The sequence below is a fragment of the Atractosteus spatula genome, chromosome 12 (assembly GCF_055471065.1).
Source record: "Atractosteus spatula isolate fAtrSpa1 chromosome 12, fAtrSpa1.hap1, whole genome shotgun sequence".
NCBI lineage: Eukaryota > Metazoa > Chordata > Actinopteri > Semionotiformes > Lepisosteidae > Atractosteus > Atractosteus spatula.
Genome location: NC_142717.1, coordinates 27,216,011 through 27,243,747, shown reverse-complemented (window position 1 = coordinate 27,243,747; position 27,737 = coordinate 27,216,011). Strand labels below are relative to the sequence as shown.

Below are 27,737 nucleotides of genomic sequence, written 5' to 3'. Positions count from 1 at the left end.
GAATCAGTAAAGAATGGACAGCAACAGATTGAAAGGTTTCTGCTTCAAGCACATAAATGGTTAATTCCAAGAATAAGTAAATCAAAGGCTAGAAAGAAGTCGACCAAAAGGATTAATGCTTTAATTAGGAAAAATATAAGGTGAAAGAAAGCACTTTATAAAATGCTCAGAAATTAACAGGATCAACCTAAAGAAATTAAGCTTAACGAAATACAAGCACAGGTATTTTTCAGTTAGAACAGCAGAGTAACAGTAAAGGGTAAGGTAAACTGTCTGGGAGATAATAATGGGAAACATTTGAAAGTGAAAAGGAAATAACTGATGTATTACATGACCGGTTCACCAAGGTTTTCACCAAGCAAGAAATCAACAGCATGCCTCAGACTGTTGAGGCAAGGTTCTGTGTTAAATAATAGTTGGATAAACGTGGTGGAAGTGTTACAAGTAATAAAAGCACTTAAACAAGTCCCCAGAGCCTGATGGTGTTATACCTATAGCACTTAAGGAAAAAATATCAGCAGTCTTGATACTAAAGTAAAACACTGCAGCATTACTGAAACAAGTCTTACTTGTTATTACTTACCGTTACATAGTATGGTTAAAGAAAGATCATTACAACTAGATGGCTGTTCACAAATTTATTATAGCTATGAAAATAAGAATCTGGGGAAAGCCAGCGTGGAATTAGAAATGGTAGGCCTTTCTTAAATTACTTGTTAGAATTCTTTGAACAAATGGCAGTAGACATGAATATGATATTATAGTATATTTTGTCTTTCAGAAGGCATTTGTTAAAGGTGTCTCATAAAAGATTGGTTCTCAAAACACTGGTGGTAGGCATCTGTAAAAGAACCACAGCTCTTCCTTATTTATATCAATGACACAGATACTGGTATTGGAAGTAAACTAGTCAAGTCTGCAAATGATCCTAAATTAAGCGGATAAGGAATTTGCAAAGGAATTACACAGAATTCAGAACTTCGCAAACCTCCGGCACAACAAGTAATTAGTCTGGCATCTGTTTAGTGTCTCTTAGGTGCACTGTGCCTTACACTCCCAAAAAAAGGTTTCCCGTGTGCAGAATTCTCAACTCAATCACTTGTCATTGTGGTTCTAATGGCTGAGGCTCTTGGTATAAAACAGAACTGCCGAACACCAAATTCCTTCCGAATAACACAATGTTCATACAAACCCCTTAATGAACCCTGCTATTAGCTGTGGTTAATTATTATTATTACATATTGTGACACTTAATTTATTTATTTTTTATTCTGCACGCACACACACTCCTTCAGCATAAATAAGTGCTGTAACTACAAACAATACACACAGAGATAGCCAAGTCAAATGGAAGCCTCACGAAGAGGCGTCTGCTCTAAGTTCTACTTTCTGGACTATCTGATCCTGCTTCTGGGGCTGTCTGACCACACAGAGTTTAGCCACTCGTCCCCCAGCCCTGTTTACCCTGTTTCTCCGGACATCTGAGAGAAATTACAAGGCAGGTCTGCAGTTAATAGCAGGAACAGGAACAGGGCAGAGTAGCTTGTTCCTTTTCAAAACATAAAATGGTTACCAACTAGAGGAGGCCATTAGCTGGTACTCAGTTTTTCCAGGATCTCATCCAGCCATTTCTTGAAAGATGCCAGGGTATCGGTTTCAACAATATGGGTGAACTTGGTTCAGACTCCCTTCCTTTGGGTAAGGAAGTGCCTCCTGTTGTTGGTTTTGAATACACTTCCATGTAGTTTCCACTTGTTCCCTCTGATTCTCTGTGGATGATAAATGTTTTCTAGCATATTGTTTGCTGTTGCACCAGATTCCTCATGGTCCCTTCTGGTGTCAGGTTATTTTTGATGTACCAAAGCACTACAGCTTCTGTGCTTGACTAGATGGCCTAGTGCCATCTTGGCTGGTGACAATTGTCTGTGCAACAGCAGGAAGAAAATCCTGGTCTTTATAGACACTCTACAATTGATGAGGAACTGTGGTCTTCAAGGGTTAAGAAGATATTTTCAGAATCTCTACCGCATATGCTCCAGCTTATTTTATAATAAAAATAAGTATTACTTCCTGTTTTTCACTATAAAACCTGAAATGCAAAAACACTCCAAAACCATGGCTGGTAGATAGATTTGTGTGTAATCATCTTGGATCACAGTGGTAACATGTGGCATGCTAAGTGTTATCTTTTAAATTCATTTTAATGTTTATTCATTTCTATTTTGTCACTATTTGGAATTCTGACCAGAAACTATCAATGAAAAATGAGCCAAGAAAAACAAGCAATCAAAGAGCTGTAAATGAGCCCTCAGTACACAACAACACTGGCAGAACAGACATCACTGAAATATTTTCATCTTTAAGGGCACAGGCATCACTACATCTAGCATCTAGTTCCTTGGCTGGTAGCTGTTAAAACAGAACCCTGGTGTGGATATTTTTAATGGATCTGTCAGTACCACAGTGACACATGTATAGTCCCGCCTGTGTGCACAACACCTAAGACACACGCATCAACATTTTTGTGCCTTATAGCTTGAGTCAAGTTTTGCCTAATCTGGGTTTTTAAGTGTACACCGTCATTTAGATGGGACGCCAAGGCAGCCTGTGGCTTCGGCCAATGATGACCATACGTATGACTCATACAGGAGGGATAAATAATAACAGAAGAAAACATGAAAAGCTTTCATAAACAAAAGCTCTGTTCATTTATTTATTCATGAAGGGGAGAAATGGAATACATTGAAAAACGCTCTGGGTGAAATGGAGCTAGTGTAGACTCAAACTCAGTGGTCTGTATTCCAAAAACAACAAGCTTTATTTTCTTCAGTACAAAATTCAAATCCTGTGTGAGCCACTGCATCAATCTGTTTTCATAAGAACGCAGATCACCTTGGGCCCCCTTTTCACTCATATGCCCCCACAGCAGTTTGTTAATTGAAAAAATTCATCAGCACAACCTCCTGAGGGCCAGCATACATACATAGTACCCTTAAATATGCAGCACTGGTGTAAAACAACACTTAACAAAACATTTCAATATTTAAATATGTGAGGCTCAACTTACTTCTTCTAGTATTAATTAATATATGTGGCTGTTGCTTTTATCCAAAATGATTGAATATACTTACATTTCCACCCTTGCTTCCTTACTTAAACGTATACAGCTGGACAATGTACTGGTAGATTTGAGTGAAGTACCTTTTCAAGGACATAATAGAAATGCTGGGATTTAAACCCACAAAGGTTGCAATTCAGAGCTCACTATTCCCTTTAGCAACTGCCTGCATACACAGTTATGAAGGTATTATTATTATAAAATAATATCTATTCCTAAAACTAGGGGGGAAAGCAAACTGAAAGTGAAACAAATAAAAATGCAGAGGAAAGACTTGGCAATATAGAATATCCAAATCACAGTCTGTTGCAGAGTTAGCCATGTAAACTCTCATGTGTAGGCGTTCTGTTTGATGAGCACACAGGAGCTGGTTGGCATCTCAGATACCAGCAGATTGCCCTTCATTTACAGCGTTGTTTGGCAGCAGGGGGGCAGTTCATGGAGTTAACCTCTTCAAGTGATTACGGGACATGTCTGGAACCACAGGCAGGACAGATGGTCCCAAGAGTGACCATGCAAAGTGGGGGAAGGGGTGATATGGCACTCTAGGGGTCTGTCAATGTCCAGGGATCTTTTTGAAATCCATCTTTAATCCATCTTATTCATTGGTAAGAAAATCTGTAGACAGAACTGTGACATAAATCAAGGTCCACAACATCTCGTGGGCAGATAAATCCTAACAGAAATGTGTAAATTCTCTTGGTTTCTGTAGAATTTGCTATTAACCACAGAGGACAGACAATTAGTTCAGTTAACTCCCTCTGTCGAAGTATCCACTATACCAACTGTATATATTGATCCCTGCAAAAAAGCAGGATTAGGAATTCATTGAATCAGGTCACTGATTTTTACAAAAAAAACAAAGTTAACGCAGACCAGTGAATGTCTACACAGAAGACTGAAGTTATATCCAACTAATTGCTTTTCTGTTTCAGGAGACATTGGTACTGTCCTCCTTCTGCAAAAGACACAGAGTCTAGACCACTGATAAACACTCTTGTGCTGGAGTCCTGCGGGGCTGCAGCCTCACTGACTAAAGACTGTTGAACCACAATGTTGTGGTTCTGAAGGCAGGGAATTATATGTTTAATGTGTAGGTCTGATTGAAAACAAGGAAAATGTCATTTTAAATATGAATTGCATTATCTGAAAATTATTTACAGTAAATGGATACAAAGAAGTTTTTCTTGAACTAAGGGGTAGATGAATATAACTTCACAAGGTGCCCAAAGGAGGCCATTTGGATACAAAAAGACAGGTGATTCTAACTACAGAGCACTGGAGTGAACAGATGATTCAAATCACTCACTCATGAATAGAAATGGAAAAGCATGAAAATCTCTTGCTCTGTGATACTGATTGGTGGCAGAGACAGCACAGCTCCCAGAACATTTTGATTATCAGACATCTTGGGGGATACACAGTGCTTATTCTCTGACTATGAGAGAAGTAGATATATAATTTAAAAATAACAGCTCCAATTAGGACAGCAACTCCCACACACCTGATATGACTAAGGTATATTCCTTGCTGCAGAATGCACCCCTCCGTAATTATTTAAAGACATCTTTGACAGAATGGTAAATTAATTAATGACCATTTGTGTGAAAAAGTGGGCAGGTGGGACCACAGTGCTTTGGGTGGTCTTGAACTGCATCGTTTCAAAAACTTCAATAAAAAAGATTGAGAAATATACAGAGAGAGGTGGACTGTATAAATGTAAATGTAAAATCATAATCACTGTTTCAGAATCCCATGATACAGCTGACAAACCTAATGGAGACCTACAGTACGTGGCACCTTTCCAGCGATTATCAGACTAGCTGATGCTTTGCTATCTGCATGCATGGGTAGTACTGCATAATCATGATTAGTGAACAGTATCGGCTGGTGATCTCCTGGCTCTTCTCACACAGGGGCCTCTGGGGTATGGAAATGGCCCCTGGCCCTAGCCCATTGTGGTTGCCAGTGATGGTTGCAGTTTGATTTGACTCTCCTTAAGTGAGGGCTCAAGAGAGCCCAAGTGTCATTGCACTGCACAATCAGCAACTCCCTGTAATTAAATCAAGCTGCTCTCATCTTAAACACCAACACACACACATCAAGAATATCAGCCCAGTCTGGATGAAATCATTTTCTTTCCACGCTGGCAGACACTGCCGAGCTGAGTCAATTAATTTTTGTGGCTGTTTTTTCTCTTTATATTTCCAGAAAGAAAAGGAAAAACAGAGAACAGATTGAAGCTTCCTGTTTTCTAAATGACCAGGAAAAATACAATAAACCAAAGTTAGATATAAAGAATGAATAAATAACATGAACAAAGTCATAAGCTTTATAACAAGGCTCATTTGTCTTGTCCAGTTTGATAAGTATTGTTAATTTTTTTATCGTTGAAAAGGAGACTGGTGCGTGTGCAACAATGTTCAGGTTGTGCTCAAAGGAATCTAATATGAGAACAGCAGTTACAAACTGTACTTCAGTTAAGTGGAAAATCTACTGAACCGTTGCTTTTGCAATTACTTTTCATAACACAAAATTAGTGACTATCAATCTTCCCAAACTATGTTTAAAGTAAAAACACCAACAAAAATACTCCCATTTTACTTCTTTTTACAAGTTGTCATCTCTTGTTCTAAAGTTTGACATGTTTCACATATACCGTAAAAAAACATTTTCTGGGGATTTAAAAAATATTTTTGTTTCAGATCAGAAGTTTTTCCTGCTTCTGTGGAAAGAGTATTACAACTTGTAAGGTGAAAATCTAGCAAGACAAATTATATAGCTGGAGAAATAAAAAAAAAACTGGTCACAGGCATAAAAACATTATTATGGAGTTATCCACTTCATTTCAGGAGAAGCTTTGAAAAATCACATTGCCAACTTCTGACTCAAAAAAGCCAGATCACCCTCCCCCTCTCCCCTCAGCAGAATTTTTTACTGTCAGTGCAGAGACACATCCTGTGTATAAACTGCACGAACAAATATGAATGTTTTCCCTGCCAGAGGTTACTCCACTCAGCCAGGTATGTGTCGGAGTCCTTTCTGCTCCCTTTACAAAGCTGCTGTGAATGTGCGTGTCGCTGAGAACACAGCCATTAAAAACTTTACTTTTAGGGGTCTTTCTTATATCCGTGTGACCGCGTGCTGGAAATGATGGAAAAGTCATCAGAGTTAGTGCTGGCAGTATAAAGGCACTATACATCTCTGCCACCACCAATTACCACCAATCTCGCTGCTGAGCAACAGCACAAAACTACAGACATCAAGGCAGCCTGGAACCTTGAGAAAGCTGATGCACAAACAGCACTTCATCTTTTGTCGGTTTGCCACTGACAAAGTCTGGTGGAGAAACGAGACACGTGTTTAGCACGTCTGGAAGGAAAAGAAGCAGCTGTGTGGAAACAATGTGGGCTGCGTGGCAGGTTCTCGTCTAGGAGAGGTGCTCCTGTGCAGGGTGCTGTCTGTCGGCGTGGAGGGACCGGGGTCTGAGCAGGAGCTGGGTGCGCGAGGAGGGGGGCAGAACGTCTTGTCTTCTCCATTACCCCCCTCCTTTTCAGGAAAGGATGAGTAATGGAGTGACTGGCCCTCCTCCCCCTCTTAAAAACACACTCCCTCTGTCATTTGTACTACGTCTCTTTCTAACTCTCCCTCTCCTCCTCACTCCCCTCTCTCAATCCCTCCCGCTCCTTACTGCTGATCTCCATTTCCAAATATCCAATAGCACCTCTCTCTGTGATCCTCCTTCGACTTCTCCCTGATTTAGATCTCCTTTATGTAGTGCTCCATTGCACCCCGGGACCCCGATCTTCTTCTGATCACACTGTGTGCCTGGGGCTCTCGAGCCGCTGTCTTACCTGCTGCTGCAGAGAATAGCTTTCAAGGGCTTTCCGGAGGCCCTCTCTTCCCTCTGTTGTCTCTGTTTACAAAGCCCCACCAAAACTCACCCCTTCATCCACACCCAGAGAAACTGAATATTCCTCAGGATATTTGCCATCTCCCAGCAGCCTACCCTATTATTTGCAGGATATTTACCCTGCAACTTACAACTGGAAGCCCACTGAAGCTCAGCAGGTGTGAGCCTGGTCAGTACCTGGATGGGAGACCTCCTGGGAAAAAATAAGGCTGCTGCTGGAAGAGGTGTTAGAGGGGCCAGCACTTTACCACTTATGGCCTCCCAATAATCTCCCAAAAACTCTGTAAAGCGCTTTGAATGCAGTGTCCAGAAAGGGCTATATAAGTGTAAATAATTATTATTATGAAGGAAAATACAATTGAAAGCCCGTCCATAAGAACACAATAATAGTTAAAAATAAGAGGAGGCCATTTGACCTATCTGGTCCACTTGGTACTTAGTAGCTTGATCCAAGGATCTTATCCAGCTGTTTCTTGAAAGAAGCCAGGGAATCAGCTTCATATGGCTGGGCGGGTTCATTCACATCTTTTGTTGATTTTATTTTCTCAGGGGATACTATAATTGAGGTGCAGGCATAACTGCATACTGCCATCGCAGTTTTATTGGAATTTTATTGGATTTCCCCTGCTCTGACTCTCAATAAATATCGCCCACTTTCCCATACGCACTGCACAGTGTAATTGGTACAATGGGCACAGGTAATTTCACAACACACTGGTTTCTCATTCAGGACATGCAGGACTGGCTGTGACTGCAACGCAGTGTTCTCCTCTGGATTCTGTATCTTATTTCTGACCCACCAGCAGTCACCCTCCTCACACAGGCAAGCAAAGCCCTTACGCACTGGTAAGAGTTCAGGAAGCACCTAAATTAAATTGCCCAAATTAAGAGCTATTTGTGCTTCATTGTGATGGATGCAGGCAGACTTAGTGAACATTGTAGAGCTCTTCTCCACTGATGCAGTGAGGGTTATGGGATAGAGTGTCTTGTTCTCAGTACTCAAGAAAGACATAGGCACTCAAAGGAAAGACACCGGTATGAGTATTAACGCCTTTAACTGTTTATGTTGAAATGATGGAATTATTTGGAATGAAATGTAAAAATTAGAAGCGTCTGTATTAGTTATTATGTATTATGTCAAGCTTATAACATCATAATACTGACTACGAGAGAGTGTACACTGTATACTGTTGCAATAATGGCTTACAAGTTTTGGAACTTCACCAAGAGGATGTAAATGTTTCAGAATCCTCACTTGATCTATATTTTACAGAAAATTTGAAATGGCATAAAAAGAGGTCTTTACTAGAGAGAGCAAAAAAGTGAACAAATATAAATACCATTGTAAAAATACTATTGTAAATGTTAACTAATTGTTATTGCAGTAGTCACAAATTCCTCAGTTAAATCAATAAAGCTCTTTGAATCTGAGTTTGAGAAAGATGGCTGTATTACAATCAAAGTTGTTCTTGAGCAGCTGTTGGTGCTGATGAGAATGCGGAATCTTGTTGAACTGATTATGTTGTTAGACACAGAGTAAAAGAGAGGCTCAGATAAGTAGATAAGAGGGCTGTATTTTGGTTTCCATGGAGCCACGCATTTCGAGGACCTGAACGGTACTGGTGCAATCATCACATTAAACATACACTCTCACATACTCGCAGATTCTCTCCACATGACCCTGCAGTATCCTTGCTCTGTGAGAATGGGGTAATGGGCAGTTCATGTCTCTTCTGCTGTGTAGTCTGCTGTGCTCTACAAGTTACGTTGGTATTAAAGTCAGAGCAAAGAGGGTACAAATGCAGTGATTTTCTAGCACTGCTATACTGTCAAGTTCGGATTTTTTTTATCTTGCAATCTGTCTGTTTGACGTGCAATCACGTCCATCTGATTGGACGTGATTTGGAGTGATAGATTGTAGGACATTTCCTCTCTTGGTATCCACAAAACAATCCAATCAGTTCAAGTAAGAAAACGCAGATCTCGAGGGGTTTAACACTCTTAGATTCTGGATGCAGATGATCTTTAAAATATTTGAATATTTGAAAAATCCCATGCTTTCATTGATTACAATTTAAATTGTTCCAGATCTTCTGAACTTAATGATTTAATAGTGACCTACAAAACCTGCTGAATTTGGGCTCTCCAGCATCATGGAGGGAGACCCCTGATTGAAGAAATTGGCCTAAGAGCTCTGAATGAATCCAGATATTCATCCTGCATTCACACCCTTTGAACAAATTCAGCTGCAGCCCAGACAGGCACTGCAGATGCTGGCATAGACTCACCACCTTGGATCTATGCACTGTGGAGGTCCAATGTGATTCAGCTAATCTCATGTCTCAGGCTCTGGATTCACAAAAGCACAGCAGACTGTAGATTGATCTCTTCAGCACACCCCTAACATAACAAGCGGCCATTTTCACATCCACAATTATCCAATCTCCAAAACAGGCCATGCTTGTACCTGTCTCACTCAGCTCACACAACACAAGCCAGTGATTCACAATCCTGCTGTGCTCTATCTGGAGTAGGTGTACAAAATAGTGACTCTCCTTCTGACTCTTGTTTACTGACCTGAATTGTAAACTTGTTTATAAAGGGTTATTAGGACAGCAGAGTGCTAAATGAGATTGTGAGCTCAGGAAGTCATCTATTTTTTACACCCCTCTGAGCTCCAACTTCCTCTTCCCATTAAAGCCTATCTTGCTTTTCCTTTACTGTCATGTCAAGCTGTCATCTCTCAGACTCTGTTTTAAGGCTTTGGCTATTCCCCACCTGGCGTGGTACAGGGCGCTACAATGCTGGAGGCCAGAAGATAGATATCCAAAACTCCATCCATCCATTTTCTCATCCCTTTATCCAATACAGCCTCACAGGGAGGCCGGAGCCTAGACTGGCCGGCAACGGGCACAAGGCGGGAAACACCTTGGACAGGACGCCAGTCCATCACAGGGCACACGCAGACACAAACAAGCACACATTCACGCCAGGGCTAACATTACCAGAAGGCAGTCAACGTACCAGTACGTCTTTGGAGGGTGGGAGTAAACTGGAGAACCTGGCAGATAGCCAGGGTCCCAGCCCCGACTCAACTAGACATAATCCTGTGCATTACAAAGCACTATCGGTGAGGACTAGTGGAATGGGGAATTTTAATGCATAACATAGTTTGGTGTAGTTATGAACATCCTTTTGAAAAGGACCTGAATACCCCTTATCCTCTGCAGGTTACATTGCTGTCAAGGAGATTCTTAAACTGCACCCCTGTGTGACTCTGTAGGACATACCACAGACACATTTATTGTAGGACCAACGCTTTGTGCTCACACTGTCTGATTTCCTGTAGTGCTCAAATTTCAGCATTGCAGCTTTTAAACATATTTGGCTCAAGAGCTCGAAACGTGGCTTCCAGTGTAAGTGTACAGCACCAGAAAATAAGCTGTTCTCAATTCACCATAGCTTGTTTTTGAAAGCTAGTAGGAACAAAAGGCAGAGACAAGAACAGTGAGTTCAATCCACCATGAACTACAGTAAGTGTGTCTAGCACATGAATCCACTCTATCCATGACTGTTGCAGAAGTCCTATAGAATCCACATGAACCTAACTTTAAATCTCCCACTTCTAAATAAATGCAAATTAATTAATTGTAAGCAGATTTATCAGAGCAGAGATCAAAGCTGGAGATCTTCTGAAATTCCAAAATAGGAGAGAAGTTGAGTCATATGTTTTCAATGCCCTTTAATTCTTAATCGATGTCTTTCTTTTAATGTCTATGTTTTCATGTATGTGTTTTTATTAAATATTCTGTACACTGTACTGTGTTTTAATGTATAATTTAAATAAAGTGCCTTGAGGATGCTTGGCTCAGAGAAGTGCTATACTATATATGATTGAAACTGATTGATTATGATACTGCTTGACATACCACTCAGACCAAAATTTAAAAAAAAACTTTTACGCATTTTTGTGATTTTTAAATGTCATCATGCACATGGAACTGACAGCATTATTTTAAAAAAAGATCTTCATATGATGGACTTGTGGATTTCAGCTGCTGTCTTCCAGAAAGATAGTAATGCCGAAATGACACAAATATATGTCAGTAAGCGACATGTATCTCCAGCGAGCTCGTCAGCTGCAACTGATTGTTTTTGTTGCTAAAAGATTGTTTTTCTGCATCCCTCTAGTCCTTCACCAGAGCCGTTTTCAGCTCCAAGATGTTCATGTGCTCGTGTGCTATGTGGTGTCTGTGAAGCAGGCGTGTGACGGGTTGTCTCTATCTCTGGAAGGGATGCTGCCACACGCTGCTGTGCCCTTACCTGCAGAAGACGCCTGTGCCCTCCACCAGGTAGCACTGGCCCCCGTTGAAGCAGTAGCTGGGGAAGAAGTCACAGAGCGAGCGGCAGGTGGCGTTGTGCCGCACGTAGCCCACCCGGCATTCCGTGGCGTTGGCTGCTCCTGGGACACCTGGCATGGCAGGAGACTCCACCTCTTCAGCCCCGCTGGGGAGCATGTCCTCGGGGGGCCCGGTACTGGGAGAGGGAGAGGGGGAGGGGGGCGGGCTGGGGTCGTTCTCGTCCTGCAGGTCCACCGTGGTGAACTGGTCCTCGTCGGGGTAGAGCTCAGTGGTGGAGTAGCTTTCCTCGTAGGGCGTGAGGTAGTCATAGCCGTCGGGCAGGGACCAGGAGGTGGGCTGGCCCTGCAGCTCATGGGCGGCCGGCTCGGGGGATGGCGTTGGGAGTTCCCGGGCGTGGGCCGAGGGGTCGTAGTATTCTACTGTAAGGACATCGCGGGGGGTGGTGGAGGGGGGCCGGGCAGGAGGAGAGGTGGACTGTTGTTCAAAGAAGACAGTGAAATCCACATCCCCCTTGGCTCCCTGCCAGGGTGGGTCAGTGTGCAAGAGCTCGACCTCCTCGTCCTGCCCCTTAAAGTCCAACAGGATCTCAGAACTGGGCACTGTGGGCAGCCCTCCCCCCGGCTGCACCTCCAGTAGGTGGTCCTTCTCTGCCGAGTCGGGGCTGATCTCGGTTAGGCCTGGTGATGCTGTTCCCCCACCTTGGCTAAGGGGGGCGGTAGTGGCACTTTCTCCCAGAACTCCGAACCCACCATCCCCACTCCCCAGATCCTCCCGGCCCTCTCTAGGACGCCGGGAGCTCCGCAGGGCCAACGCAAAGGGCTTGGCAGAGCCAGTCACCGGAGCCACCAGCTCACTCTCCCTGGCAGCATCCACACTTCCCTGGCATCCCACACACAGAGAGGAGCCATTAGCCTTGCTGGCCGTCTGAGTGGCATTGCCCTCCAGGGAGAGGCCTGCAATGGAAACATGCCACATTAGCTGCAGGACTTTGGCCACGCCACGCTCCAACCCACCTCCTTTCAGGAGAAGGCAGATGGACTGCTCACTCCCTGGAACACAGTTGAATACTGCATAAGACAATCTGTTCCAGCACAGGTCAGATTTAGTGCAGCTAGCTCCTGGAATATTAAAATGATTTAACTGATTAAACCAGTCAAAAATGATCGACTGATTAAACCGTTAAGAAGGCCAGCAGACCTATTGAAAGGTAACTGGAATTTAATTACCACTGCTGTACTACATTGGATCAGACTGTCTATATATTATATATACAGTACACACATCATGTACTGTAGGCTTGACTGGAAAATGCTGGAGTCAAGATAACCTCTGAGGTCAGAATTGCATTCAGATATGTCAGATATGTCAATCTCCAGCATGGAATTGACAATGTCAGGCTACAGACCTCTTCAGGTTAACAGCAAAAGACTGCTTGGGGACACAAATACCACAAGTGCATTTTTGGCTGAAAACAGGTGGCAAATAACACCTAGAATAAATAGATTGCAAATAACACTATATACATACATTAACAAACTTTATAGAGTATTCATGAATTAATAACTTCTAGTTAATCTTTTGCACAGATCAGATATTAGAAGGGTAATTGCTTCCATTTATAATTTATTAACCCATTGTCTTAAAATACACTGCTCATCCATGTTGTTGATATTGTCTGTAATCCTTCAAAAAATGACTTAAATGAATTAATATTAACCTCATGAGCATGATGTTGTGAAAGGCTTCCTCTTGTTTGTTACTTGCTTATATTCGGACTGAGATCAGCATAAATAATAGACCATTTCAATCCTACTGGACACTAAAGATGAAGTTTGCCCTATGATATTAACGAGAGAGCAATCACAGAAGCCTAAAGCTTTCATTCTAAAAAACTGCACTTGATGTGCTGCTGTTCAAATAAACTGTTACATTTAATGGCATAGTGAAAAACGCCATCCATTCAGTCATTTCCATAGCAACGTAATCCTATAGAGCTGTGGTGAGCTGAAGCCTAACCAGGCAAACATAGGTCTAAAGACAGGTCCATGCTGTAGATGGCATGCCAGTGTGCTGCAGGACACAAATGCCCTGAGACAATGTAGAGACACTAATTAACCTAGTAGGCGTGTCTTTGGAAGGTGGGACTAAGGTGGACCAGCTAACGTTAAAATGGAGTGTGCAATCCAAAACTCCACACAGAAGAAGCTCCAGTCTAGAATCAAACCCAGAATCTAAGAGCCACCAAGATGAGAACCGATAAAAGCAGAACCAATTAAATGCATATTAAAGGTGTCAATCCAAGTGTAATCAAGACTCTCCTTGAAGGCTAACATTCTTTTGAAATTGACTTGTCTTTTTAATAATAATAATGATGATGATGATGATGATGAATGAAACAAATTAACAAACTGCCCCTGCACTGACTTTAAGAGAGGAAAGTAGCTGTTGTACTAATGCTTTACAATAAAAAATACAAAATATGAAACAAAGAATCCTTATTCTTCTTTGACAGGGGTCAATCATATGTGCCCATTTTTGTCTCTTAGTATCTTTATAAAGCTGCTTGCAAAATGTGGATTAATGATAATAATTTACTAATGCAGTTTGATGGCAAAGATCTGGGATTAGGATTAAGATTTACGACTGAGTGTTGGAGCTGTGCTGGCCTGAAGAGAAACAACAGAATTGGTTCTTTTATTGTTTATATCAGATGAGCTGTAGCAGGTTAACAGCTCCTCAGTGGTCTGTTCTTCTTGACACCCTGAACTGGATATAGGATAAAAAAGTGAACACACACGCACACTGACACACTAACACAGACCCACAATCACAGCACATGTAGACAAACTCATGCATTATCATGCATTCACATTTGTATAATTTCTGTTTCTTTTTTAATTACACACTCATTGTCTTGACTTCCTGGCTGGAATAATTCTCAAATATTAAAAACTGTCCAAAAGCCATTTCCCCCCATAGTGTAACTAAATTAAGATTATACTCACAGTAAATTAAAATAGATACATATTTTTAAAACCTCATTAGTGAATCGCCTTTGTCCAAAGGTTGTCACCGATATTTTCCAATGTTTATTTAAAGACAGTTTATTCTGCTCCTGGACTGCTAAGAAACATCAGATCTAGTGATGGTTTTCATATTCTCATGGCGGAGGGGAGGAATGCACAAAATTGCATATTAATGATTTTCATTTGCAATGCCGATCACAGCACAAACGTTTTTGCACGCTTGACAGAGTGTGCATCCAGCATGCAGAAGATTCCTGTGTAGTTTTAGACTGACTCCAGAGGGACTGCCTGACTGCAAAGCAAGGGAAAATGTGACTAATAATGAGAGTTATTAGTCTAATTCCGCCTTTCGTTTATTTAATATGAAAATTGATTCTGTCAATTTGTCCTTGCATGTCAAATAAATACAAGAACATCAGAGGCTTATTTCTGCAGGCAGAGCTATACGTAGCACCTTTGAGCATCACCTTGATGTTGAAAGTAGAAGCCCTGCTTAACAGGTGACAAAGGCAGGAAAATGCACAAGTCGAACCGGTTTAGCATTACAGACAGTGTGATTGTTCCTATACTGCACTAAGCTGTCTGGAAGCAGGAACCTCTGCAGCTGTCACCACCCAGTTTCTTCATCCCATAGAGCTCATCAACCACTATGTCTCACTCAACAGATGCCCTGTCTCCTCACTGCAGATGACACAAATGTCTTCTTGTCTGCCCCCATAGTGATATGAAATCCTCTGGGATCATCACTGTACTGATCCATTGATCCACCAATCAAAGAAAGGTCCCTTAATTTTCATGAAAACCGGATCAAATCAAGAGCACTCTTTGTTTTTTTAATTTACAGCTGCATTACTATACTTATTTAAAGAGATGTGCATACTATACATACTTATTATAGCCTTGTAATTTATTATGCCTTTATTGTGTAAAGAGCTTGCCTCATTAGTAAGCGTAAGTTCACTCTTGAGGAGACAAGGCACATCACAGTCTGCAGAGCTGGTCCACTTTGCCTGTTGGAGAGCTAACATTCAGCCAGCTTCCACAACTCTGTTCCCACAGGACAAAGGCTTAATGTACTTTACAGATCTTCCTCTGAAAGCATTTCTGTAAGTGTATATTCTTGAACGTGTGTAAAAACGTTTAGAAGAAATATAACCCCGTGTCCAAACTCCATGTCAGTTCTTGGCCCTTACCCTTTTATGTGTGGCTGGAATCTGAATAGTTTCGTATTATTGGATTTGCTGTGACCTTCTGAAAAAAGTGCCTAAAAAAGGTAAGGCTGCCTTTTTAAAGACAGTTCTCCATTATAGTATTAAACAATATTACCCTCTGAGTTGTCAACAACCACAGCTGTAAACAGGTAATGATAGTAGGTAGTAATGTTATAATACTTACTTTAAATTTAGAGTGCAGTAGAAATATGTTCTATTGTTTACAATATATTATCCACATCCCTCTTGGGATTGCAATAGTTCCTAAAACTCTTGCTGTGTCTGTCTCATTTTCTGAGATTGTTGATTGATTATATAAGCTTGCCTTGTGACTCTTGTCATGTGAACGTCATCCCATAACACATTTGGTAAAACAGTTTTTACTCTATGCTCATGAAGTCTTCTCCTTTGAATGCATATGCAACCAAAGCTGTTCATTTAAATGCCATTGTCATTGAATAAATTTTCAAACCGGAATATTTAGAGAAAGGGCAGTGATAAGCATTCACTCTACCTGGACTTCTCTGACACAATCGGGATTGCAAAGTACTGCAGAGGGTGGTGAAGTCAGCACAGCTCATTACCGGCTGTGAGCTACCAAACATCCAGGATATCTACTCAGCTACTCAAGAAGTCCAGGTCCATTCTCAAGGACCCCAGTCATCCCAGTCACAAACTGTTTTCTCTCCTACCGTCCGGTAAACGGTACCGAAGTGGTCAGAAATCCCACTTACACCTTGCAGTTTTAGCATAAAACTCCAATGCAATACCATAATATATGAATAGTCCAACAGATTACGGAACAGCTTCTACCTCCAGGCAATAAGACTGCTAAACAGCCAACCTGCAGCTCCTTTAGCAAATCACCCATAATGGCTACATGGACATACTGTTTTCACTGTATTGTGCATACTGCACTACTTAGACATACTATATTGCATAAACCATGGACACAAAGCAGGTCTATTTATATTGAGTTTTGGCTGAGTTTATTTTATTCAATTTCTATTACATTATTATCTATTATTATGTAACCTTATTTTATCAGCTTAATTTAGTGATTTTTACCCCTCACCCCCGGTGAGCTTGTAGAAACTATGTTTCATTGCCAGCAACTCCTGCTGCATGCTGTAATGTTGTGCATTTGATAAATAAACTTTGATTGATTGATTGATTGATTGACTTTAGCCAGGTGGCTCTGAACGTTTTTAAGAGAGGACAATGTAGAATTTAAATGAGGCATACTGTACATTGTAATGCTGATCTGTGCTGATACTGTACATTGTAATGCTGTTTAAAAAGCAAACATTATTTTTGTAATATCATTTATCATTTTCATAATATCTTTTATGCTCTCTTTTCCATTTATTAACTCAACTACTTCTACGATAATTGCTTGGAAAAGGAGGAATGCACTGGAGATAGACCTTTACTACTTTTTAATGTCCCTAGGATGCATAACAGTACAATAACTGTGTTGTATACAATGTATTGCGTTGTGGAATTCTATATTTATGTTTAGTTTTAAACTAACAAAGATCCTTGGATACTATTGTGCATGTACTGTGATATACAGTACTATATAAAAATCTCCTAGGGATACAGATTAATACCAGGCCAACAAAAAAACCCTAAATGCAGACTGGGGAAATATCCAATGTTCCCACAACCTTATTCCACAAAATTCTGCAGAGACTGTATTGGCAGAGTCACAGTTGATTTCAGATAAACAGCCAGAACACAAGCCAATGCTAGAGATCTGGCTGAGATAGAAGAGCTGTTGTGGGCACACCTAATGATAATGTATCATTATATAACCAAGTGTGTATGCCAAGCAAATATTTAAATTTAGCTAATCTTTCTGAAGTGCTCATACAGCCCAGCCATGCCCACAGTATTAAGACTGAAACACATTTTCTGCAATGCTAATGACAAGTGGACACATGCCAGTGGCAATGAAGGCGACTGGAGCGATGAGTCAGTGACATCCCCTCTGCCAGGAGAGCATCTCTATGGGTTCTAATGAGGGTCACTTGCTCCTGCCAGATTAGTTATATAAACGACCTCCTTGGATCAAGGAGGTCCAGGAGGAGGGCTGAATGTCCTGCCATGGTCTCTCCAGTGTTGGGTCTTTGTTGTAGGTCCATTCCCAGGCAGGCATGAAGTTCCACTCCACACTCTAGACAGCCTACAGATTATAATGTTGTGTGACAGGTCGCTTTCCATTGAGTTAAATTACAGCTGCTCCATCAGAGCTCTGTTTGTTGCAGATGAAGAACTGGCATGAAGCAGCTGCTCTCTACTGATGGACAGAAGGGGGGACTCTGGGGACTAAGGCACCAGGAGAACAGCAAAAGTCACTGACACAAGTCTTCCCTCCTCTGGTTAATAACAAAAGGCATTTACTGTACATTGTGGAGGTCTGCACACTGTTACTCACATGTTACTATCGTTTGAAGATATATGCTCTCAGAGGGTGTTGCCACATTGACACATACACACCCAAGTCCTGTATGGCTCCTTTTGCAGGGGAAATGCAGGGTTTCTCAGAGGAGTCCTAGACAATATATGTTGGAATCTGTAAGGTATTTGGCTTCAAAATCCTACAGATGTTTTCCATGCACCTTCCAAATTTTCCTTTAATGGAGGAGCTTACAGAAAAACAAAGAATATTCCCCAATGGGAATTATTTCCAATCATTTCTGGGAGCAAATCAAACTGCCCTTGACCAAAATAAATATAAGTAAGCAAAGATTTCATAGTGGTCTCATACTCTCCAGGTTTTTCATTTTTTTCATTTGGCACAGGATGCAAGAAAAATACATTTGCATCAGTCATTTACAAAAATGAGCAAACTTCAGAGCTAAAACATGCTATTTCCATCCATCCATTGTCTAACCAATTTATTCAGTACAAGGTTGCTGGGAGCCAGAGCCCATCCCAGAAAGCAAAGGATGCAAGGCAAGCTACACCCAGAGTGGAACGCCAGTCCATCACAGGGCACACACAGACATAAACACGCACACACTCACACCAGAGCCAGTTTTCCCAGAAGCCAATTAACCTACCAGAATGTAGATTCCACAAACACATCCACACAAATAGCACCCCAGGAATTGAGCTTAGGGTTCCAGCACTGTGAGACAGCAGATCTAACCATTGTGCCACCATTCCACTCAACATGTTATTCCAGGATGTACAAATCTTAATCTTTGCATTGAGGGTCAAAATAATAATAAAAGCAAAAAGAGGTATAATATGCTCATGAATTTAATTTCAGTTAAGATCTGAGTAGATGAGTTCTGAACATGCCGCAACTTGTTATAAACATGTCTGTATACAGCAGCAAGCCCTGCATTGCAATAATCAATCCTGAAAATGATGAAAGCATGCATTGACTTCTGTTCATCAGACTGGAAGATTTGTGATTTGTAAATATGAATAATAATGCAAAGATGAAAGGAATACATTCTCAGAACATTGCTTACATGAGTTTCATATGCTAAATGTGGATCAGCACCAAGATTCCTAACCTAAGAACATGGACTGATTTCAGGACCATCTGTAGTCAAATTAAGGTTGACACATTAGTGGAGTTGAAAGTGGAAAGCCAATCAGCATAGTCCCAGTCTTGTCATAGTTCAGATGTAAAACATTTTTTGCATTAATTTTTTAATAGAATCTAAGCAGTCTGACAAGGATGATTGAGATTTGTAATAAGTCTTAATAAATCATAAACATTTAATGAAAATAAATCTGAAAGTCATCAATATAGAAATGAAAGCTGAAGATAAAAACAGTGATTTGATGGATGCCAGATGTGACCAACTTTCTAGAGGCAGAACAATGCCCAATGATGACAAATTGTTTTACATCAATTCTGGTAAAACCAGAGAAGCTAACATGATTTACTAACATGAATGACCTTCATTAAGCGAGCTTGTATGATCAACAGTATTAAAGGTAGTACTGAGATCCAGTAAAACAAGAATGGATCAAAAGAATCAGAAGCCATTGGTAGACCATTAGTAATCCTAACGAGATGTTTCTTTACTCTGCTTCAATCTGAACCCATACTGTGAAGACTCATACAGCTTATTTGTATACAGCCCATTCTAGTAGCGTTGTGCTAAAAATGGTACTAAAAGTAAGATATTGGCCAATAATTACTGATCAAGGTGAAGTCTAAGTTCTAATCATTTTTAACAGATGGATAAGAGTTATTAATTTAAAGGCCATTAATCACAGATCTTAATCATTTATTGATAATATGATTTACAGTGAGGCTTAGAATTCTGAAAATAATTCTGCACCAGCAGCTCCACTATACAGTGTATTCAGAGGCCAGATTGAGAAATCTAAAGCCTTCTAGATCTTTTTTTCAGCAAAATATATTTGCTTAATGGACAAAAGTACATACATTTTAGCACATCTGTAGAAAATGATGATTTAAAGACATGATGAATCACGATTTTATAAAAGACGATACTCAATTTGTGGAATTATGTTACTTAGCACAAATAATTTGTTAGTACCCTGAGACATCACAGTGTGCGATTCACAGTCATATTTGTAAAAAATGTTTGTCTCAGGTCAGTAATACATTTTTTATTAAATACAGTTCCTTGCTCTCTACGATGCCTTGTACCTTAGGCGACTGATTACATGTTTCTTGTCCAGTTTAGTAATAATGATAAATGGCCAGTCATCTAACTCTCTCTGTGTTCCAAGAGACTAGACTAGTCTACACTTTTCACATTTTTCTAAAGGCTAAATGTATGTTCAAGGAGGTAAATGCATCTTCTACCTAGACATTACATTTCAGGCAATTCTTATGGACATCTTGGTGTGATGTATTGAGCTAAGAGCATCAAACACATCCTTTGTCTCCTCCAATTAAGGCCACTAACCATATTCATCTTGTATCACATTCATCATATTCATGTGCATATTCATCATGTCAGTAACTGATTATCCAGTTGGCCTGGAGTCTATCCTGGGAAGCACTGGGCACAAGGCAGACCCTGGACAGATCACTAGTCCGTTGCAGGACACACACAGACACACTTATACCAGGGCTCACTCATAGCAAATATTACAAAAGCCAGTTAACATGTGGCTTGTATTTACACTGATGGAGGAAACCAACCAAGTTCTAGACTAAGAGCAGAGGCTCCCCATTGAGCCCTTTGATCTGGCAGGCTGCCCTGTAAAAGGGGAGATATTGACAGTTTTATTGGGATAAATAATCCTGTGGATCTTGCTTATACAGTATAACAGAATTAAAATAACCTGAGTAATATAGACTCAGGTTATTTCCTCATAGTGAGGAAAGTCCACATCAGTTAATGTTTTGTGCACTTGCCTTTAAACACACAGTTTTATGTGCATATTTGTACACAACCCTTTAAGTAATCAGAGAAACTTGCTGACCAAGTCATTTCCCTGAAAATTATAAAAAAACTGTGTTTCATTTCTTTATCATGGGAAAGAGAAGCAAATGCAACTATTTTTTTGGCTGCAGTGTGTAGTACTGCAATTGCTCGGATGCCCTCACAGTTTAAAGTTTGTAGGGATGCAAAAAGTCAGGGAGCAGCTCAGTGAAGTTTAGAAATGAGTTTAATTAACAAGATGGGCCCTTTGAGGAGAGCAAAAAAGCAGGGATACAAATATATCTTCTCCTGCTGTGTTCTTAATACAATCATTCTTGAAGGCCTTTTTCTAATCCAAGTAGAACCCTGTCCAGCTTCTTGTGTTGTAAATGTCAAGACACGAGGCGGTAAGCATTGTCTGGGGGTGACTTTGGGGTTGAGAGAAAACCTTGAAAGCTGTTAGAGAGACCCAATATGTTTGGAAACAGCTGAGACTCAGAAGGGCTTTTTTGTAGTGAAAAGGCTGCCGACAAGCATAGCTGTCCACAGACAGAAAACAGAACTTTTATAGGACTATGTGCTTACTTACAAAAAAAGCAAAAATAAGTCATTTGAAGTGTGAGAAAAAAATACAATAAAAATAAACTGCCCCACTAAAGTTCATATTGCTTTGTGTAAAACAGTTTGTTATAGACACGTCTGCAGCATTCAACTAAACATGAGTTGTCTGTACAACATAGCGTATATTTGCACAGTAATAGAGAGTTTCAAACCAGTGTAAGTGAAGCCTGTTTTTTATGTTGTACCATTCTTCTGCACTGACAAAGCTTCGGGGAATGTTTATTATCCACCAAGGCGAGCCAAGAGACACTGAAAACACTACAGTTAGTCAAAGGCTGTTATTTCTTCAGAATAACTCTGAGGAATGAAAACGGCTCATCCATAAATTTCTCAGTAACAGTAAACACCAACAGATAAAGTGAAGAACTGTTCCAAAAATAAATCTTCAGCAAGCTGCTCTTTCCTGATTTAGAAGTGATAGGTGAGAATACTAAACTTCCCAAAGAACAGCTCTACTCTTAAACTGCTCAGGAGTAAACACAAAATATAGATGTGTCTGCACTTGGCAGCTACTAAGCTCAGCCTCAGGAATGCCTTTCTAACAGCTCCATTTTAAAAGCCTGAAGTCAGATATCATCCAAATTAACATCACGTTTACTGTCAAAGGAAAGAAGTTATTCTCCTTTTCATACCAAAATCAACCAAGTGAAAACAATGGGACTAGCCTCATAATGAATTAATATAGGATTCCCTAAGCTAGGTCATCTTACAAAATAGGGCAATACACATAAAATCAAAAGTGTGCTTTTATTATTACTCACAATGTAATTATTTTATTATAGATACTCTACGGTGTATTGAAATGCAGTGCTATTAATGTATAATAACCCAATGAGGTTTATTCAACTGTTTAATTATACTTGATAATCAGATAATCATTTTCTTTTTAAATACTGTGTAAAAAATGACAAACAAGGAGAATTTCTCACATCCTTGCTGGTAATGTTCAACTGGGTTTGTCCAATTTACACTCAGAGCTATGTTCCTGCACTGTTTTCTGAAACACTATGTTAGGCCATCGTTTAATAAAATTGAAAATCCAAAGTCTCTATGCTATGAAAAACATTTAATCTGCCAATAGTTCTCTTTAAAAAAGCCTCTTGTTTATGGATCTATCATCTTCCTTATGATAATTAAAAGAAGAAAAAGGTATAAACTTGTGGTAATAGTAAATGTTTTAAATGATAACCCAGTGACAGATGGGATAGTGGCACTTGCAGTACTGGGGTCTTGGGTTTAATTGCTGGGATGCTATCTGTGCGGAGTTTGCATGTTCTCTCAGGTTTCCTCTGGGTGCTCTGATTTCCTCCCACTGTCCAAAGACACGCTGGTAATGAGAAGCTTTCCGATGATTCTGTGAAATATTGAAGGTTTTAAGAAGAATATTAATCGAATTCTATAACATTGTCCCTGGTGTAAGTGCGTGCATGCGATGAACCGGCATTTCCATGTAGAGTGTACCTGCCCTGTGCCCAGTGCTTCCTGGGACAGGCTCTGGGCCACCATAACCCTGAATTGGATGAGCCGTAATTGAAAATGAAGTGTTGTGATGTAATAACCCACTTTGTGCAAAGTTCATAACATGTTGAGTGCTGCACATTCCCTGAGCAGCTCAACAGACATGCCCTACACACTATATTCGAATCCCCTTTTATTATTCCTCTGATGTGTTGCTTGTCTGAGTTGTGTCTGAGTGAAGCCTGACTCAGAATGGGAGACAGCAGCACTCTATGGGTTTCTCACTACTGTGTAGAAAGATTCTTTTGGCTTTCACAGTGGACATTGGGGCCTGAAGTTAGACTCACTCACTTTTATGACCATATCAGCTGGAACAATTCAGGAAAGAAATACAGTTCCAAAATGTTACCCGCCCAGTCTGTTTCCACCATGCCTTAAGATTGCTGCAGTTGTTTTGCAAGGAGATCTTTCACGAGGATTGAACTCTTCTTTAAAAGAGTTCCCCCAGAATTAATCCTGTGAGATAATTGATTACACTTTTAAAAATGATTTTACATTGCTTATCAGTCCAATACCAAAATAGGTCAGTTTAAAAAGATTGCCTTCCATTTTAAGATGCTGTTGAAAATGGTGTTTCTATTGCACGACGTCAGGCATATGGAATCTAACACTAGCACAGATGAAGTGTCATTCTCCAAAAAAAGCAAGTCAAATTCTGGTGCTCCACACAGTCCCTCTAACTTTTTAATGGACACCTGGAAATTGAGGGACCAGCTCTCTTCTAATATTTATGCTCTCTTAGCTCACTCCAGACCGGCACTCCCAGACAAACCCTTAGAGATACACTCAGACATGTAGAACTCCTCTGGGTTCAATGACAATTGACCATATTCAGGATTCCGATCTGGCATACATAAAAGGACATGGTGATGGAAGAACAAGAAAATAAGTCTAAGGTGTTTTCAGTTATCAGTTCATAGGGTGTAGGAGTTTCTGTAAAGTTACAGACCTACAGTTGAAATTGTCTTCTCAGACTACGCAGCCACTAAATGGCAGACACAACAGAACCTAGAACAGGTTCTTAGTCTGACTGATGTTGTTGAGGATGTGGCCAACACATTTGGTACAAGTCTGTGAAGCACAGCAACTTCTGAGTGCTTTACAGAAGTCACACCACAACCCTTTGAAATCTAGGCAGTTTAAAAAAGCTCTTCATGGCAGAGCACACGGAATTTTCATGTGATGGAGTTTTCCCACTGTCTAGGAACCAGTGATGTTCAGGAAGCAGAACTCTCGGATCCCGCCAGCAACAGCGATTGAATCCCGGTTGGGGCAGAGAGACAGAGAGAGCTTTACTCAACACACTGGTGCCATGACATATTTCTCAGGCTGATGTCTGTTGGTCGGCGAGGTTAAGGAGACGGAGCAATTTCAAAGGGGAGAGGAAAACAGGTCTGAGTCTGCTGAGCGAGTTACAGAAGTGGCACCACAGCCTTCTGATATTTAGGAACAAGTACAGGATTATTCAATGCTGAAAAGAGAAGAAAAGAAACACAACGTTTTAGCTATGGAGTCTTCTTCAGGTGTGAGGGGGTGACACCTGAAGAAGACTCCACAGCCAAAACGTTGTGTTTCTTTTCTTCTCTTTTCAGCATGGAATAAACCTTTACTTGTTCCTTTGCAGCCTACGCATGCTGACACAACTGCCTACGTGAACTATATTAGCCCTCTGATATTTAGACAGTGTAAAACTCTGTTGCATTAGAGGACAGGTGGTTTGGTGCTGACAAGTTATCTGGAATCAAACAGTGGTGATATGCATGCTTGGAGCTCACAGGTAACCAGGATCAAACAGAGCTGGGCTCTTCCTTTTGGTTAGCTCTGGAAGAGGTTTACCCTTGTACACATGGACGTGGCCCTTATTAACCTCACTGTGTTTCACATCCAGTTCAACGTAAATGTAGGAAATGAGGCTTAGGGAGAGTACTCTGTATCCCACCAAGTATGGCCTCAGGGATGAAGAGTTTGAATGAAAACCACAGGGAACTGGAATTCCATAAGTCTGACATGGTTAGTTCACTGTGGAGAACAGGGTGACGTATTGTTCATCTGACTCCAAGTGAGATTTACCTATAACCCTTAACCCTCTATCAGTTCATTTCTGCCACGAAAAAAACACAACCACAAACCCTTCATCTACAGCATTTTGTGACTGGATTTTCCCCCCTTCTTTTATGTAGCTGTTTATTGACAGTCCAGTGGAAACAGATGTTTTTTTTTCTCTCTCTCTCGCCTTGTCAGTGTTTGCTGTCACACAGACCTTGATGCTTTCCCCCTCTCCCTACACACGCCCGCCGGCTCTGTTGCTAGGCGGCGATTTAAAGGAATCGAGCTCTGCGCCGGTTGGACCGTAGCGCACCAACCCAGAGTGGAGCTTTGTCTGGTGTCTTCAGAGCCCGCTGCCTCGCCGGATCCAAGCGGGTCACTGAAAGCCGGGTACAGACGCGTCCAAGCAATACCATCATTTTATCTGTAAACTGCGATGTACTGTAGAGTCTCTGGTGCTTCGATGCACCCGTGAACCAAGACGCATGAGGGCGTGTAAATTGCTAGTCTGCTTAGCACAAACAGAAGCAGTTTCTAATCAACACATACACTACATAAACCTCAACCAAGCGTAACCATTACTGTCCAATAATAATAAAAGAATCTGACACACTAATCTTGATAAAGAGCTGACAACCAAAAATGCAACCACAGTCTCATAAAATCACATGTCGCCTTGCACGCAAGTCAACAATAAGAAAGGAAGGAAAGAAATGCAGGGGGAACCGAGGAAAAAAAAGGACAGTGGTGGCATTTGCAATCTGCCCAGTAACCCTCCAGTCCCTGCCCCTGTGTGTGCTGATTTCACCGTGGACACGTATGAATAATTCACACAGCACCGCGGCCCTAATCCCGCTTTTGTTGCGCTCCCGCATAGCTATGGACAGACTCCAGCTGCACCGAGCGCACCTTCCGCCGCTTGCGGCGAGTCCCCCCCCGCTTCGCTCCGTAACGCCTACCTCTGCGATGCACAGAGTGGACAGATGGGGTAAGGGCTTTAAACTGGAGCGGCAAGTGTCACCCCTCTCGAAAAAAATAATAATGTAAAAATGCTATGTTTTTTTTTTACTTTAACAGATATTTTGTGAAATGATGGTCTTCGAAAATGGTATTTTTGTGGGTCTTGGCTCACACAATATGTATTACATGCTAAAAGAACCCTTTCTGGAGTTACACTTTCCTTTTGCTTCGAAAAATGTCTAAATGTGACCATACATTGGACCCATTAAGAAAGACACTGGGAGGAGGAGAATTGTTTATTATTGTTGTTGTTGTTATTATTAATATTGTTATTGTTATAATTATCATCATCGTAAAGTCCACTTCAAAAGAGGAGCCAAAACAAAAGATAACATCCCGAGTTAATCTCTTAATCCCTATATATCGTTTAACCTACATTCCGACGGCATGTCCCGGCGCTACACGGTCTTCAGCGCGTAAGCTCTGTGACACGGCACGAGTGGAGAGAGGAGCCGAGGAGCGGGCAGAAGAGGGCTCCTGCACATGACAGGAGGCTCTTTCCCTCCGAGTGCGGTGTGGGGGTCTGTGACCCTGTTTACGAGTGGATGTTAAATGAATAAACCGGCGTCTTACCATGCGCGCACAAAGGAACCAAGTGCAGAATGATAAAGCCGGACCACAGCACAAATCTCCAGAACCCACTGCAAAGCCGTGTCTGACAGCCTTCCATTCTTGCGTCCTCAGCTGTGTAAAAAAGAAAAGAAAAAAAAGGCCTTCCCCCTTCTATAGACAATGTAAAATTTCTTGTGGAATTATTCCAATTGGTATATCCTTTTGCGTTTTCCTACGTTATAAATGTCCTCGGCGGTCCCCCATGGTTAATCCACTGGCTGGGAGAGGTGTTCGTTGTCTTTTAGTGTTTTCAGTATGTATTCACTAAACCCGGCTTCGTTACGGTTCCATCGTATAACAGTTGTGTACACTGTTTTACAGACGCCCACTCTGGTCCGGAGTCCAGAACAGTAAGAGAGGGAGTCAGCAGTGCCGCTACATCAACCACTACCGAGCGACATCAACTGCTTCCCCGGCCCCCTGATGGGATCTGCTCAGAAAATGATCATTCTCTCTCCCCCCCCCCCACCCCTCTTTTTCTTCTCTTCTCTCCTCCCACCTTTTTTTTTTAAATAAATTGCTATTCAATTGACTCTATTGGATATCGTCCTGGTGCGCAGGCTTCACGGTCCCTCACTCGATCGCTTTTTGACCGCCGCCCTGGGAGAGACAGTAATACAATAATCGGTTTATAATCTTCGGCGGCTGCGGCGTGGCGGTGTGTGTGCTGGGTGGTTAAAAGTGGACGAGAGCGTCGCTTTTTATGTGATCGGGTGTAAGCATGGGGGTTTGTTCAAAAATACAGTTAAACTGTAGCAGAATGTTCATAAAATATTATGAGAGATCACTTTTTAAACTTGTTTTCAGCCCTCTCCCACCATAAAAAATACAGTACTAATCTCGTCTCGATTCCTCATCGTCTGCGATACCTACTCCCCCGTCTACAACGGTTTGATTAAACAATTCATTAAGCAGAGAG

General features: G+C 41.2%; 1 protein-coding gene across 3 annotated transcripts in view; it reads right to left on the bottom strand.

The window, feature by feature from the left end:
- cspg5b (chondroitin sulfate proteoglycan 5b) overlaps nucleotides 1–27,258 on the bottom strand; it is a 43,849-nt gene extending 16,591 nt beyond the window's left edge. For 2 of the 3 annotated variants that reach the window (XM_088928583.1, XM_088928586.1), the window contains exons 1-2: nucleotides 26,780–27,250; nucleotides 11,355–12,345 (exon numbers count right to left, since the gene is read on the bottom strand). In XM_088928583.1, the coding sequence (XP_088784709.1) occupies nucleotides 11,355–12,345; nucleotides 26,780–26,876 (1,088 nt within the window). In that variant the 5' untranslated portion in view covers nucleotides 26,877–27,250. Of the gene's footprint in view, nucleotides 1–11,354; nucleotides 12,346–26,779 lie in introns of all 3 variants that reach the window. The other variant, XM_088928585.1, reaches the window with a different exon arrangement.
- Nucleotides 27,259–27,737: the final 479 nt, after the last annotated feature.